This window comes from Rhipicephalus microplus, chromosome X (genome assembly GCF_043290135.1).
Source record: "Rhipicephalus microplus isolate Deutch F79 chromosome X, USDA_Rmic, whole genome shotgun sequence".
In the NCBI taxonomy this organism is placed as follows: Eukaryota; Metazoa; Arthropoda; class Arachnida; order Ixodida; family Ixodidae; genus Rhipicephalus; species Rhipicephalus microplus.
The window spans coordinates 158,657,494-158,670,988 of NC_134710.1; the positions used below are offsets into that span (position 1 = coordinate 158,657,494).

Genomic DNA, 13,495 nt, shown 5'->3' on the forward strand with positions numbered 1-13,495 from the left:
CACTTACTGCTGATCAGACCTCTTAAAAAATCTTGAATCGCCAACTGCTTCTTTGCTACATGTGCCTTCATCACAAAGCTCTCTATGCCAGTTGAAAAGCATCTAGGTTTACCATGCATGTGCTTCATTTCAAACATTTGTTTAATAGCAAAGCCTTTTTCCTTGAAGGCCTGAGACACTTGTGTTTTTTTTTTTTCAATTGTTTATTGTTAGGATTATATAAGCATCAAAATTTTTAAATAGCAGTAGGAAAGCAGCACATATTTATTTTTTGGTATGGAACCACAAAAAGTATGAATTATACAAATGATGGAGTTTGAATTGAGGGGCCTTTAATTACATTGAAAGAATAGAGGGCCAACCAAAAAATTTAATTTTGTTTGAATTAACCAAACAGATGAATTATCAGAATTCAAATTATTGCGAGTCTACTGTATATGTGGTCCTGAAGAATCACACTTCTCTCCTTATGTATGGTACTGCTATGTTGCCGCAGATGTTTAAACATTATAGGTTGTTAGGCACATTATACCTATTTTAACATCTAACAATAAATGGTGTTATACAGTACACTTATCAATGTACATATTCCTGCAAGCATACTTATCTATAGTTCTACAATTTACCTACCTACAATTATCTTTGTAAGACACAAACTTTTGGCGAGACAAAAATAGTGCCCTAAGGTCAGAAACATTCCCCTCTTCAATCCCACACGCAAGTGTACAGCACACACGCCCCGCCGCGGTGGTCTAGTGGCTAAGGTACTCGGCTGCTGACCCGCAGGGCGCGGGTTCGAATCCGGGCTGCGGCGGCTGCATTTCCGATGAAGGCGGAAATGTTGTAGGCCCGTGTGCTCAGATTTGGGTGCACGTTAAAGAACCCCAGGTGGTCTAAATTTCCGGAGCCCTCCACTACGGCGTCTCTCATAATCATATAGTGGTTTTGGGACGTTAAACCCCACATATCAATCAATCAATCAGTGTACAGCACACACAAAAAGGAATTGCTCAAGAGGGTGCAGAAGTGAGCAGAAAGTTTTTGCCCAGAGATAAACGTCACGTGCACATTTTTCTATGCCAAGAGGCCACAGGATGCGAATAAATCAGCACCTATACCTTGTTTTGTAGCTGCAGAGTTTGTTAATTTTACAACAGTATCTCTTTGCAGTAATATAAAAAGCACGACAAACAAAATACTAACAACAAGTTTCAAACAATTTGCTGAGGCAATGAAGTGATTAAGTGGAACTTTCATTTGTAACCAATTACGAATGAGCGCATTGTGATATCAATCAGCAATGCTTCTAGCGAGTGCCACCATGTGCTGATATGGTCAGCACTGATCTAGTGATTTTTATGAATGATTAAAAAAATAATTATTATTTAAGTATCAAAACAAGTTTTAATACAGCACATGTAGCACTCATAACGATGCTACGTATGTAAGAGGGCTGCATTCCATATATTGCACATGAGCAGAAGTTATGCGTACGTGCTCTATGCAAAATACAGTGTTTTCAAGTACAAAATGCTGTTATGGATACTACCGTACACAGTACTAAAACTCACTAATGTTCTAAGCAATGCTATAGACATCTCAAACTATCAGTCTACTTTAACTTCAAATAAACGATCCGAGCTTCAAAAAGTGTTCAAGGGCACCTTTAATCTTGTTCTTTTCTACGTTGTCAAACTTTCATTGTATATGCAATCTGTCACCCTCCCTGCTTGGACTACGTGTCAGCAGTACTAAGTAAATAACTAAGTAAATAAATAACTTAAATAAATAAATAAATGTGCTAAGCACAATCAAAAGGTAACAGTGTAACATTATATTGACTAAATTCTACAGTAAAAAATATTCACAATTCGTTGGATTGGAAAGTCCAGAGTCATTATGGACACCACACTGACAAGAGAGTTCATAACTATCACTAAATATCGTACAATAAATTTTCAAAGTGCCATAGCCATGTTTAAGGTATGTATATTAAGCATGTCTTAAAAACCTACATATGTAAAGCTAACACACTTACTTTTGCGCACTAAGTAGTAGAGCACAAAACCAGGAGTAGAATAGTGGGACCCATACAGGAACTTCGGTTCGGCCATTTCAGCATAGCGATCCTACATAGTAAGCTTGTTTTGCATCTTGTATATTCCAGAAAAAATTGCCAAAGACCATTCAAAAATATACGCTTGCCAATGTATAACAGAAATAGTAGCAAATTTTCCACATCAGGTTAAACTTGTGCAAATGTCAGTTTGCAAATCAACTGCACTTTCTTGAAACATTTGAAAACAAGTATATGCACGTATATATAGCTTAATGCAACTAAACTACAACTGTGAAGTACAACTATAAAACACAAAATATTTTTTTATTTTTGATTTTATTGTTTTCATATGCTGCAACCCAAGTTTACACACTAATTTGAGGTAGACATTATTAACTAGTAACTTAATATGCATTATTATCATATATGATCATAAGAAATTTCTGACAAAGTAACAAAACATCCCTAGTAGGCTTCAAAACTAATTACAGAATACATTGCAATATTAAATGAAACTGCTGTTTTTATTATGCAAATACACTTATAATATGAATTTTGAAACTGGTACTAGTTTTGAGATTAGAACTGTCAGACTTAAGGAAAAAATTTACTGTTATGGCACTTACCCGACCAAACAGAAAATTTTTTCTATTCGTGCTCAAAATTAGGTGGAGCACCAATGCAATTTATTGCAAACTTTGGGGACTTACATCTCAAAACTGGTGTCCTACTCATTCTTTGCTGCAAGTGGATGATTCTTTTGAAGCTACATTTCATGAATCACAAAGTGTGCCGTGAAGTCATTAGATAAAGATTAACTATTCAAACTTTTTGCTAATTTTGGCAACTATTCATTTTGATTTCTAGTGAAAATGACATATTCTTCTATTCTTCTTAAAAAAAAACGGTTCAAGCTTAAAAATAATGTTGCATCAGGAATCGATGAAATAGGTTCTGTTAAGTTGAAATTGATATGACCACTCATTTCTGACGTGCTGGCTTATATTATCTACCTCACCCTCATTAACAGCGTACTTCCTGAGCAGTTAAAGGAGGCAAAAGTGACTACGGTATATAAAGGTGGTGATATAAATATTTTAGTGAACTATCCCCCTACAACTGTCCTTCCAACAATATCAAAAACTTTTGAAGAGGTAATATTGTATCATCCTTATTTCGTAAGCATTAAATAATAACAAAAAGTCAGTATAGTTTTCAAAAAAATAAATCAACTGAACAAGCCTTAGTGTATATTAAAGATATTATAATCGAAAATATAAAAAACAAAAAATACACACTTGGGCTTTTTCTCAATCTTCAGAAGGTGTTTGACACCATACAATTCGGACTATTCATTAATATATTGTTACGAGAAGGAGACTGACTCAGAAGGGTAGTCACCGATGTATTTACAGCCGGTGTTTTACGACGTTGGCATTGGTCACATGTGGCGATGTATCGGCGTACCGAATGAGCATGGCCTGGCCAGAAAAAACGGCGCCGGACGCGCTCCTACGTGCGGGATATGCCAAGGTGTCCAGCCGTGGGAGCGTCGTGAAGTTCGGTGAGAACACAGTGGCGCAAATGCTTAGGCACAACAATGAGAAGTTCGGGCCCGTCTGGTCGGAAATTGCGACGGTATAGCACACCCTTTTGAATGACAAAGTAGCGGACGGAAGCATCATTTGTAGAGGATTGCATATGGCTGATGATGTCAAGCAGCTCTGGATCACGCTTCTGTTCTTCCACAATATTAAGTAAGTCGGACACTGACAAGATAGAGTTCTCCGTGGGCTCGTCAGTGTCCTCAGGATCGTCGACAGGGTACCGGGAGAGGCAATCGGCATCATGGTGTAGGTGGCCAGATTTGTAGACCACTGAATAGGAAAACTCTTGCAGGCGCAAAGCCCAGCGACCAAGGCGGCCTGATGGATCTTTCAGAGAGTTGAGCCAGCAGAGTGCGTGGTGGTCGGTAACTACCGAAAATGGGCATCCGTATAGATAAGGTCGAAATTTCGCCAACGCCCATACAAGAGCCAAGCACTCACGCTCTGTTATTGAATAGTTACGTTCAGGGGCGCATAGAAGGCGGCTGGCATATGCAATAACGCAATCATGGCCATGTTGTTTCTAAGACAGCACTGCACCAATGCCATGCCCACTAGCATCTGTGCGGATTTTCGTAGGGGCAGCAGGGTTGAAGTGTGCCAGAATCGGAGGAGTAGTGAGAAGAGCGACGAGAGTCGAGAACGCAGAAGCCTCTTCGGAGCCCCATGAAAACGGGACTTCTTTCTTGAGGAGGTGCATAAGCGGCCTAGCTATGTGCGCAAAATTTTTCACAAAGTGTCGGAAGTAGAAGCATAGTCCGATAAAGCAGCGTACATCCTTCGCAGATCGTGGTACAGGAAAGTTTTTGACGGCGCTGATTTTTGCCGGGTCTGGTTGTACACCGTTGGCGTCTATTAAATGGCCAAGCACTGTGATTTGATGGCGTCCAAAGTGACATTTGGATGAGTTGAGCTGCAGGCCAGCACGAGGGAAGATTCCCAGGATGGCTGAGAGGCGCTCTATACGAGTTTCAAATGTTGGTGAAAAGACGATGACGTCGTCCAAGTAGCACAAACAGGAAGAACCATTTGAATCCTCTGAGCAGGGAGTCCATCATTCGTTCAAAGGTGGCTGGAGCGTTACAAAGGCCGAAGGGCATGACCTTGAACTGATATAGGCCATCGGGGGTGATGAATGCCGTCTTTTCACGGTCCATTTCATCTACCTCCATCTGCCAGTAGCCGGAACGAAGGTCTATGGAGGAAAAATAGTGGGACCCATAAAGGCAATCGAGCGCATCATCTATTCGTGGCAGAAGATAGACGTCTTTTTTGGTAATTTTGTTTAGGTGTCGATAATTCACGCAGAAACGCCATGCACCGTCTTTCTTGTGGACCAGCACTACAGGAGAAGCCCAAGGACTGCAGGATGGCTCAATGATGTCCTTGGCGAGCATTTGTCGACCTCACTTTGGATGATTTGACGCTCGGCCGCCAACAACCGATATGGACGCCTATGAATAGGATGCTCATTACCAGTGTTTATGCGGTGGCTCATACCGGTAGTTTTCCCCAACGAACAGCCGCTGATGTCAAAAACGTCGATGTATGACAGCAGAACGCGGTGGAGCTCATCAGTCTGCTGCGGCGTTAAGTTGGAAGTGATCATCGAAGTAATAGCGCTGTCGGAGCAAGTGGCAGATTGATGTTGAGCGTGGGGGTCAGAAGGAGCGGACATCGCCAAAACATCTACCGCATTCCACATGATGCTAGTCTATCACATGGTGCCAGTCTATCTGCTTTGTCTTCTTCAACTCCATGCACTGGCACGTAGCAATATTATCCAGGAATGGGTTGCGTGGAGTAGCATTACAGTTATAAAAAAGTTACTTGGAAGATCACAACCAGTTTGTACTAACCAACAATAGAATATCTACAAAAATAAAATTAAACCAAGGTCCATACTGGCCCCAGCATGGATCCTTGTATAGAACCCAGTATGGAACCAGTATACGACGAGACCAAGGGTCCATACCGGCGCCAGCATTGTTCCTTGCTTATATAAATTATATAGTTGATATACCTTATTTCCTCGAAGTTATTATGTACGCTGACAATACCAATGTGTTCTTTACATCAGACAATTTATTATCTCTTGAAGTAAGCATAAATAACTATCCAAGTCATCTTTCAAATTGGTTAAAGCAGAATGAATTGCCCTTGAATGAAAAATAAATAACCTATATAATATTCCAGCCTATGAACAAACGTATTAGCAACATAACTGTAAAATTTGAAACAAATGGCATTACACATGTTAGGGAAAAAAATTTCTTGGCGTGTGGTTTCAGGAGGAGTTAAATTGGAACACACATGTCAACCATTGAATTACCACACTGGCACGAATAGTTGGTTGCTTCTTTAGAACAATGTATGTAATTCCACTAAGGTTAAAAATAAGTATCCACTACACGCTTTTCCACTCTAAAGTGACTTATGGAATGCTAGTTTGGGGAACAACATCGCAAAGAAATTACCAAAAAGCTCATAACCATACAAAAGAAAATATATTGTCACGGATGTCAATCACAGCCTTGTATTCGCGCAAGAAATTCATTCCCAATATGAGCTGTTTACAGCACTTGTGAAGAATGACGAGGTTGGTGACAAAGGTCGAATCAATGATGAAGAGTCGGGCCGTGCACTTTTCGACCGGTGTCATCAACTGACCTCCTGTAGTTCTTATATTGGGTCCGTGCCATGGCATCTTCACCTTCCTTAGTATGTCGGCTAGCTGCAGGCTTATTGCAGAAAAGTGAAAGCCGGTGTCCACAAGAGCCGTCACTTGGTGGCCATCAATGTGAACGATGAGGTCAGCGCTGATAACGTCGGTTACGTCGCCAGTTGTTCCATTCGTCGGATTAATCGTTGCTGTCGTCTTCGGCATCGGTGGCTTCGAGCTGTCATATGTCTGCAATGGGGGCTGTTCGGAAGTTCAATTATTGGCCCACATTTCAATCAATCAAATCAATCAAAGAATCCAATGAGGCCCGGGTCACTTCTCTATCTCCTGCACGGGGCACTTCACTAAATCGTCGCAGTTTTGCCGACGTCACCAGGAGCAGGTCCCCTAGCCCGCGACAGGGAAACTAGACGCAGCGACCCCGGGTCGCTGCGTCTAGTTTCCCTGTCGCGGGCTAGGGGACCTGCTCCTGGTGACGTCGGCAAAACTGCGACGATTTAGTGAAGTGCCCCGCGCAGGAGATAGAGAAGTGACCCGGGCCTCATTGGATTCTTTGATTGATTTGATTGATTGAAATGTGGGGCTTTAAGTCCCAAAACCACCATATGGTTATGAGAGACGCCGTAGTGGAGGGCTCCAGAAATTTTGACCACCTGGGGTTCTTTAACATGCACCCAAATCTGAGCACACGTGCCTACAACATTTCCGCCTCCATCGGAAATGCAGCCGCCGCAGCTGAGAGTCGATCCCGCGACCTGCGGGTCAGCAGCCGAGTACCTTACTTAGCCACTAGACCACCGCGGCGGGGCCTCATGGGATTCTGAGGCAGTGTGTTCATAGGAGGGTCATTGTACGTGCGTCAATAGTCTTACGTAGCGTAATCATGGTAGTGAGGAAATATCGAGTACTGAGCATCGCGATAACAGCGAACTCTGTAAACATGCCCAGCTTCGCCACATTAAAAGTATACCGGTCGACGGTCAGCGGTATGCCACAAATCGGTTTTCCGACACTTGTGGGTAAGCGGGGACTCACTATTGAACCACGTTGTGGGCTTCACATTTTGGCCAAACGGCATTCGTCTTGTCGGCGAGATCTGTGCGGTTGAAAAAGTCATCAGCGCTGAGAGTGGCTGTGTTTGCAGGGTTGGTGGTGGTCCAGTCATTGGAGTCCGCTGTGCTGAAGGCGCGACGACGGGGCGTCGGACTGCATCAGCATAAGTAAAATGTCGTCGCACATCAACATAGCCGGATGAAGAAAGAGTCCGACAGACCTCACCTCGGACAAAATCAGCGACAAAAGAAAATGCCGGCCTCGGTTCGGTTGCTGGAATTAAACCAAGGTGCCGAAGCTCCTCCCTCAAAATCTCCCGGATGACTTCCCGCAGAGGCCTGTCGTTGTCGCAGAGGCTTGCCGCAGTCGTATCAAGACTACTCGCTCGAAAATTGACTGGGTTCTGCTGGCGGTACTATTGCTGTAGGGCCCGTTCAATAGCTGTAGCTTCTTTCGTGAACTCACCTACTGTGGTTGGTGGATTTCTCACAATCCCAGCAAATAGTTGCTCCTTCACGCCTTGCATTAGCTACCGCAGCTTCCTGTCTTCCGGCATCTCGGGATCTGCCCTGCCGAAAAGATGGGTCATGTCCTCGGCGAACATAGCAACGCTCTCATTTGGTTTTTGAATTCTAGCTTCCTAGAAACGTTGCGCATTCTTCTTTCTGTTGAGACTAGTAAGGGTGTCAATCAGCTGGTTGCGGAAGTCATCCCACGTAGCCATGCTTCTTTCCTTGTTGATGTACCACGTCTGGGCGTTGCCTTTCAAGTAGAAGTACACATTCGCGAGCTTGTCTTCTGGGGTGGCCCACTGGTTGTACTTCACGCAGCGTTCGAACTGGTCCAGCCAGTCTTGTGCGTCTTCATAGGTTTCACCATAAAAGCAGTCAGGAATCATGGGATTGTGAAGTGTCATGTGCGATGGAGCTGCAGAAGCCATGGTGGCTGAAGGCGGCAAGCGATTGCTGGCATTTTCTGGCAAGGAATTGAGCTCGAGAGCCAGGCCTCGCAGACGGCGACTGAAACGGTGGACTGGTGTGTCGACGGGTGGTAGCGATTCCGGGCTCGCATGTCGGGTCCGCGAAGGGGTGCCAAGCTAAAGACTACCGAGCACCTGCACCAGTGTGACGACATGGGATCGACGAGCACAAAAAGCGCCTCAAACAAATACGCTTTATCGATCACAGGAAAAAGACTGCAACGACTTCTTCGTTTTTTGCCCTCGGCCAAGGACATTTGTGCTGCTTCATTGTCACCACCACTGGCACATACGCGCGGCAATATACTGCGTTGTTTTGAAAATACAGAGGTGACATAGAGGACTTGCAAACTGCTCCATTATTCATCAAACATTCCATGCTCAAAGTATATCAATTATATTACTTCCAATTGCTTCAGTTAATACTTTCGTGACCACACCTGTCCCCATCGATAGTATGTTTTCGAAGTTTACAACTTGTCTATTTGCCCTGTTTCGAACGCTTTTGGACTCCTTGCGCTATCTAATGGGTAAAAGAAGAAGTTATTTATCAGTTCCGCTTTTGTGTTTCTCTTTATTCACGATGTGGTGATTTTAACGTGCCTTTCTATGCCCGCGAGTGAGTGTGCATAGTTTAAATCGTGGTGTTGGCGTCGCGTGCAACCGCTTCACAATACGACGAATTTGGGGGGATTCTCATGCATCTGGGCTGCAATATTCAAATAACGACAACAGCACAGGCATCAACACTTTTGATTTTAGCGTGGACTAGGAGAGTTCGTCAAACCGCCCCGGAACATCCGTGGTCGTCCACTGGCGAGCTTAGCTTTGTGCTCGGGCCGCGTTATTGCCGGCGGGCGTTAGTGTGAGTTGACCTGATCTGTTATAATGGTTAGATCTTTTATCTTCAGGGCGTCTACTTCGTTCAGGCGGCACTACTGGCTGGCAGCAATGCAGTTTCATGCGTGTAGGCAGATGAGAGTGAACCTTCGAGCCACGTTAGGTAGTGCCACGTGGCGCTTCGTGGGCGCTGTCGACTTTTCGTTTTTCACTGTTCAAATTATTAGAGAGCTATGCAAAAGCACAAATAAATATGCTTGGACGCATATTTTTCAGAAGCTGGCCTATAGCGAGAGAGACGGGTTTTGGAGGTGCCATATATATATATATATACCATATACAGTTGAGCCCCCTTATAACAAACCTGAGCGTGACGCGGCATCCGTTCGCTGTATCCCGAAGTTCGTAGTAAATGAGACACAGCTTTAAAAAAAGTTGCGAGTGAAAACACAAACTTTTTTTGCCCCAAAAAGTCCGTAATGCATGTGTTTCGAAAAGCAGAAGAAATAAGGGCGGTCTAGTGTTCATTTAAAACGGCAGGGTGCTCGTTCGCCAAGGCCCTTCGCATAAGCTGCATGAGGCACTGGCTCCGAAATTTCGTCGTTCTCGCAATCCGATACCTCCAAATCACTCTCTCCACGTACTTCATTCACAATGCCCTAATCCATGCACGGTTTCGCAGTGTCGGCATAATCATCGGCCGTAATTAAACCATCGCAACAGATGTCCCACCCGCTCTCCCAGGTCGGAGTCGACGACGCACTGCCACAAATCACCGTCGCAATGGTCCTGTTTGGAAGCTTTAGGCTCGGCATCGGGCCCGACGTCGACAAAGTCGGCCTCGTGAAAACAGTTTCACACGCATGTAGCCGTCACCGCCGCTCACGAAATATTTACCGTCTCCACAGCTGAATACCGGATCCCCCGAAGCGCAAGTTGGCTGCCAGGTTGTCAACAGCTATAGCAAGCGCTCCGCAACACGGCACCTAATGGGCGAATTACGCTCAAGCCAAGCGGTCACACTTTCGACATTTTGTTGAGCGGCACGAAAAAGCATGCTAGTCCTCCCGTCGGCCATCATGATCACACACGCACACCAAGAGCGAGCAAGACGCGCACACGCAACACACATACCAAAACGCGTGGAACAGCTCTGGGCCCGTTTCCAGCAAGAAAACGAAACTAATTCCAGCCAGCGTGGCGGCCGTTGCGGAGCAGTGGAGACGGACGAAGGGGTTGTGATCAAGACAGAAGAGCATATTTGCGAGAGAAGGGCAAGGAGTTGAAATAGAGTGAAGAGAAGGGAGGATATGGTGGGAGGGCAACCTTGAAAACCAAAACATGCGGGAAGCAGGCAGGTCGGGTAGCTTGCTTGAAAGGTCCGCGAAACTCGCACATAGAAAAACTTGGAAAGAGTGCATGGGCGCCTGAATCTGTGCGCGCGGCGGTGTTCGAAGAATCGGCGATCGTGGTCAAAAAATCGTTTAGTTGCGCCGGAGGGTTCACGTGGCCTCACAAACTTGGATATTTCGCGATTCGTTCAACGTAAGTTAACAGCCGCTTTCGCGCTTCCGCACGCGCACGGAAGGCATGCTGAGCCGAGTGCGAAGTGAGCGAGAACAAGCCCTACGCACGAAACGAATCGCATATTATCAGAGTCGGTGGGGTAGCGTACGCGCGTGCACTAGACGCAGACTATCGGATACAGTCAGTGGCAGACGATGTTGGCGAATGGTCTGGTCACTCCAGGCCAGCGACGCCAACGACAGTACCAGCGATCAAAAACAGGGTAGATGGCCGACCGGTCTTCGAAAAGTCGGTGGCAGTGTGAAAACACGGGCCTCGTCTGGCGATGCGGGGTGCTCAGAGTAGCGGAGCAACAAAGAACGGAGAGGTGCGTAACAAAAAGCGGTCGAGGAGAGCGGCAACTACAGGGGCGCGGAGGCAGGGTCAGCGTTTAACAATAAGAATGTATGGGCACCTCGCCGATGCCAGATCGGTGTTCGAAATTGGTTTCCGGGCAAGTCGGCGCGTGCGGAAGCGCGAAAACGGCTGTTAATTTGCGCGGAACGAATCGTGAAATACCGAAGTTCGCGAGGCCACGCGAACCCACCGGCGCAACAAAACTATTTTTTGATTACGGCCGCCGATTCTTCAAACGCCGCCCACCGAACGAGGCGGCCATGCTTTGACTTCTGCGCGCGCTGGCACTCTTTCCAAGTTTTTCTGCGTGCGAGTTTCGCGGACCTTTCAAGCAAGCTACCCAACCTGCCTCCTTCATGTGTGTTTTGCTTTTCAAGGTCGCCCTCCCACCGCATCCCCCCCTCTATCGCACGGCGGAAGGAATCTTTCATTCCTCCGCGCTTTATCGCAACTCCTTGCCCTTGTCTCGCAAGTCTGCTCTCCTCTCCTGATCACACCCCCTTCGCCCGTCTCCACCGCTCCACGACGCCTGCCACGCTGGCTCGAATAGACCTCTTCCTGTTTGTAAACAGTGTGACGTCACTGCGGGCACCCCGCCCACCATACTCTCTTTCGGAGCATGTGCTGGTTGGCAAGAAAGTTCCGCCAGGGGCATCTTTCTGCAAAGCAGAGCTGCGTGTCTGCATTCCTTCGAAAGAAATTTCTACATTGCTATATTCTGAAGTCTCGCAGCTTTTGAAAGAAGGGGGTCGCGGACGGGTCACTGCTCATCGTGTGGAAATTTGCTCGTCGTAGGTGAATGCAGAAACTTTAGAGTACGGAGAGACGCGACAAGCACTCAGTGGATTACCCATGCAGATGGCCGCCATAAAAAAAATCTGATCTTTTTTCGAAACAGAACGTTTTCAACGCCCACGAGGACGGGCACTTTGAGAAATATTTGCATGTCATGGATGTAAACTTAATCAACTTCCGTGGTGGCATGTGCAAAGCAGTTTTAAACGAGGTTTAACATTGGCGGCAGCCTGCTTTTGAGCTGCTGTGCGTGACGTCACAGATAAGATTCTCACTCATTGAGCAAAGAGAATTGAAAAAAAAAAAAAAAACACTTCTTGCCATACGATTGGCTGAGGTTAATTCGTGGTTAATTGCTGTGCGTGACGTCACAGATAAGATTCTCACTCATTGAGCAAAGAGAATTGAAAAAAAAAAAAAACTTCTTGCCATACGATTGGCTGAGGTTAACATATCCTCGTGAAAATTAAAGTGAAATTCTGCCGCCACGTTTCGCAATAACCCAGTGAAAATTCATGTGATGTAAAACCCGAAAACTTAATAATATATAATATTATCTGGCACAGTTACCTTGCTGCATTTGATTCTTATAACGTGTTTTCGTACCTATATTGCTCCTTTAGGCTTGACACAAACTTATAATGCACACTGTCACTTCATAAGGATCGAGCCGTAAAAGTACAAAGTGGATAAGAAACGAAAATCTCCGCTGTTTCGATTAACACGTATCAGGTATTTGATAATATGAGTTATAACCGTGGTGAAGCCTATATGCAGATTGCACAACACTACAACATGCTTATAGCTCATGCGTAGTCGCATATATCAACCGGAGATCATGCACTTTTATTTTTCTGCACGACGCGCACACACTGAGATATACCCAGTCGCAGATGATCGCGTCAAACGCAATTTTATCTTGACTAAAATGTCAGATCGTGAAGTTCCATTGACAACCGGTTACCGCAACCGGCCCACAAAGAATACCATTGTTTTCGCTAACAGGACGCATCGCGTTATTCACACTGCACACACCACGCACAATATTCCTAGTTTCATGGTCCGTAAAAGTGAACCAATATTTTCGATACCTTTCAATACACACTACACGCCACAGTCAACACTGCACATTTTCAAAGACGATGCCGCTGTTCCTCACACAGGCCGCCACGTGTGTTCAGTTCCCCGAGATAAACAGCCAGTCAGCGTGGCAAATATTTCATCAGGCACTTTACCACACAACTAGATGTTCTCTGACATATACCACAGCTATTGTTGCCACTGGGAGATAAACATTAGGTTTTCAAAAAGAAAACAAAAGTTTGCCCCAAGCACCGAGCGATTGCACCTCACTGAGCTACCGGCAGGAGTGTTTTGCCAACCACTGCCTTGCACGTGCACCGGTGACGTCACGCTGTGATGTACCCCGGTAGAGGTCTATTAGTTTCGCTTTCCAACTGGAAACGCGCCCAGAGCTGTTCCACGTGTGTGCGCGTCTTGCTCGCTCTTGGTGTGTGTATGTGTGTGGTCATGATGGCCGACGGGAGGACTAGCAC

General features: G+C 45.5%; 1 protein-coding gene across 3 annotated transcripts in view; it reads right to left on the reverse strand.

Annotated features, from left to right (window-relative positions):
- Window positions 1–13,495, reverse strand: part of LOC119177060 (protein FAN) — a 181,793-nt gene that overhangs the window by 110,920 nt on the left and 57,378 nt on the right. For all 3 annotated transcript variants that reach the window (XM_075878063.1, XM_037428427.2, XM_037428428.2), the window contains exon 15: window positions 2,039–2,129. In XM_075878063.1, the coding sequence (XP_075734178.1) occupies window positions 2,039–2,129 (91 nt within the window). The remainder of the gene's footprint in view (window positions 1–2,038; window positions 2,130–13,495) is intronic.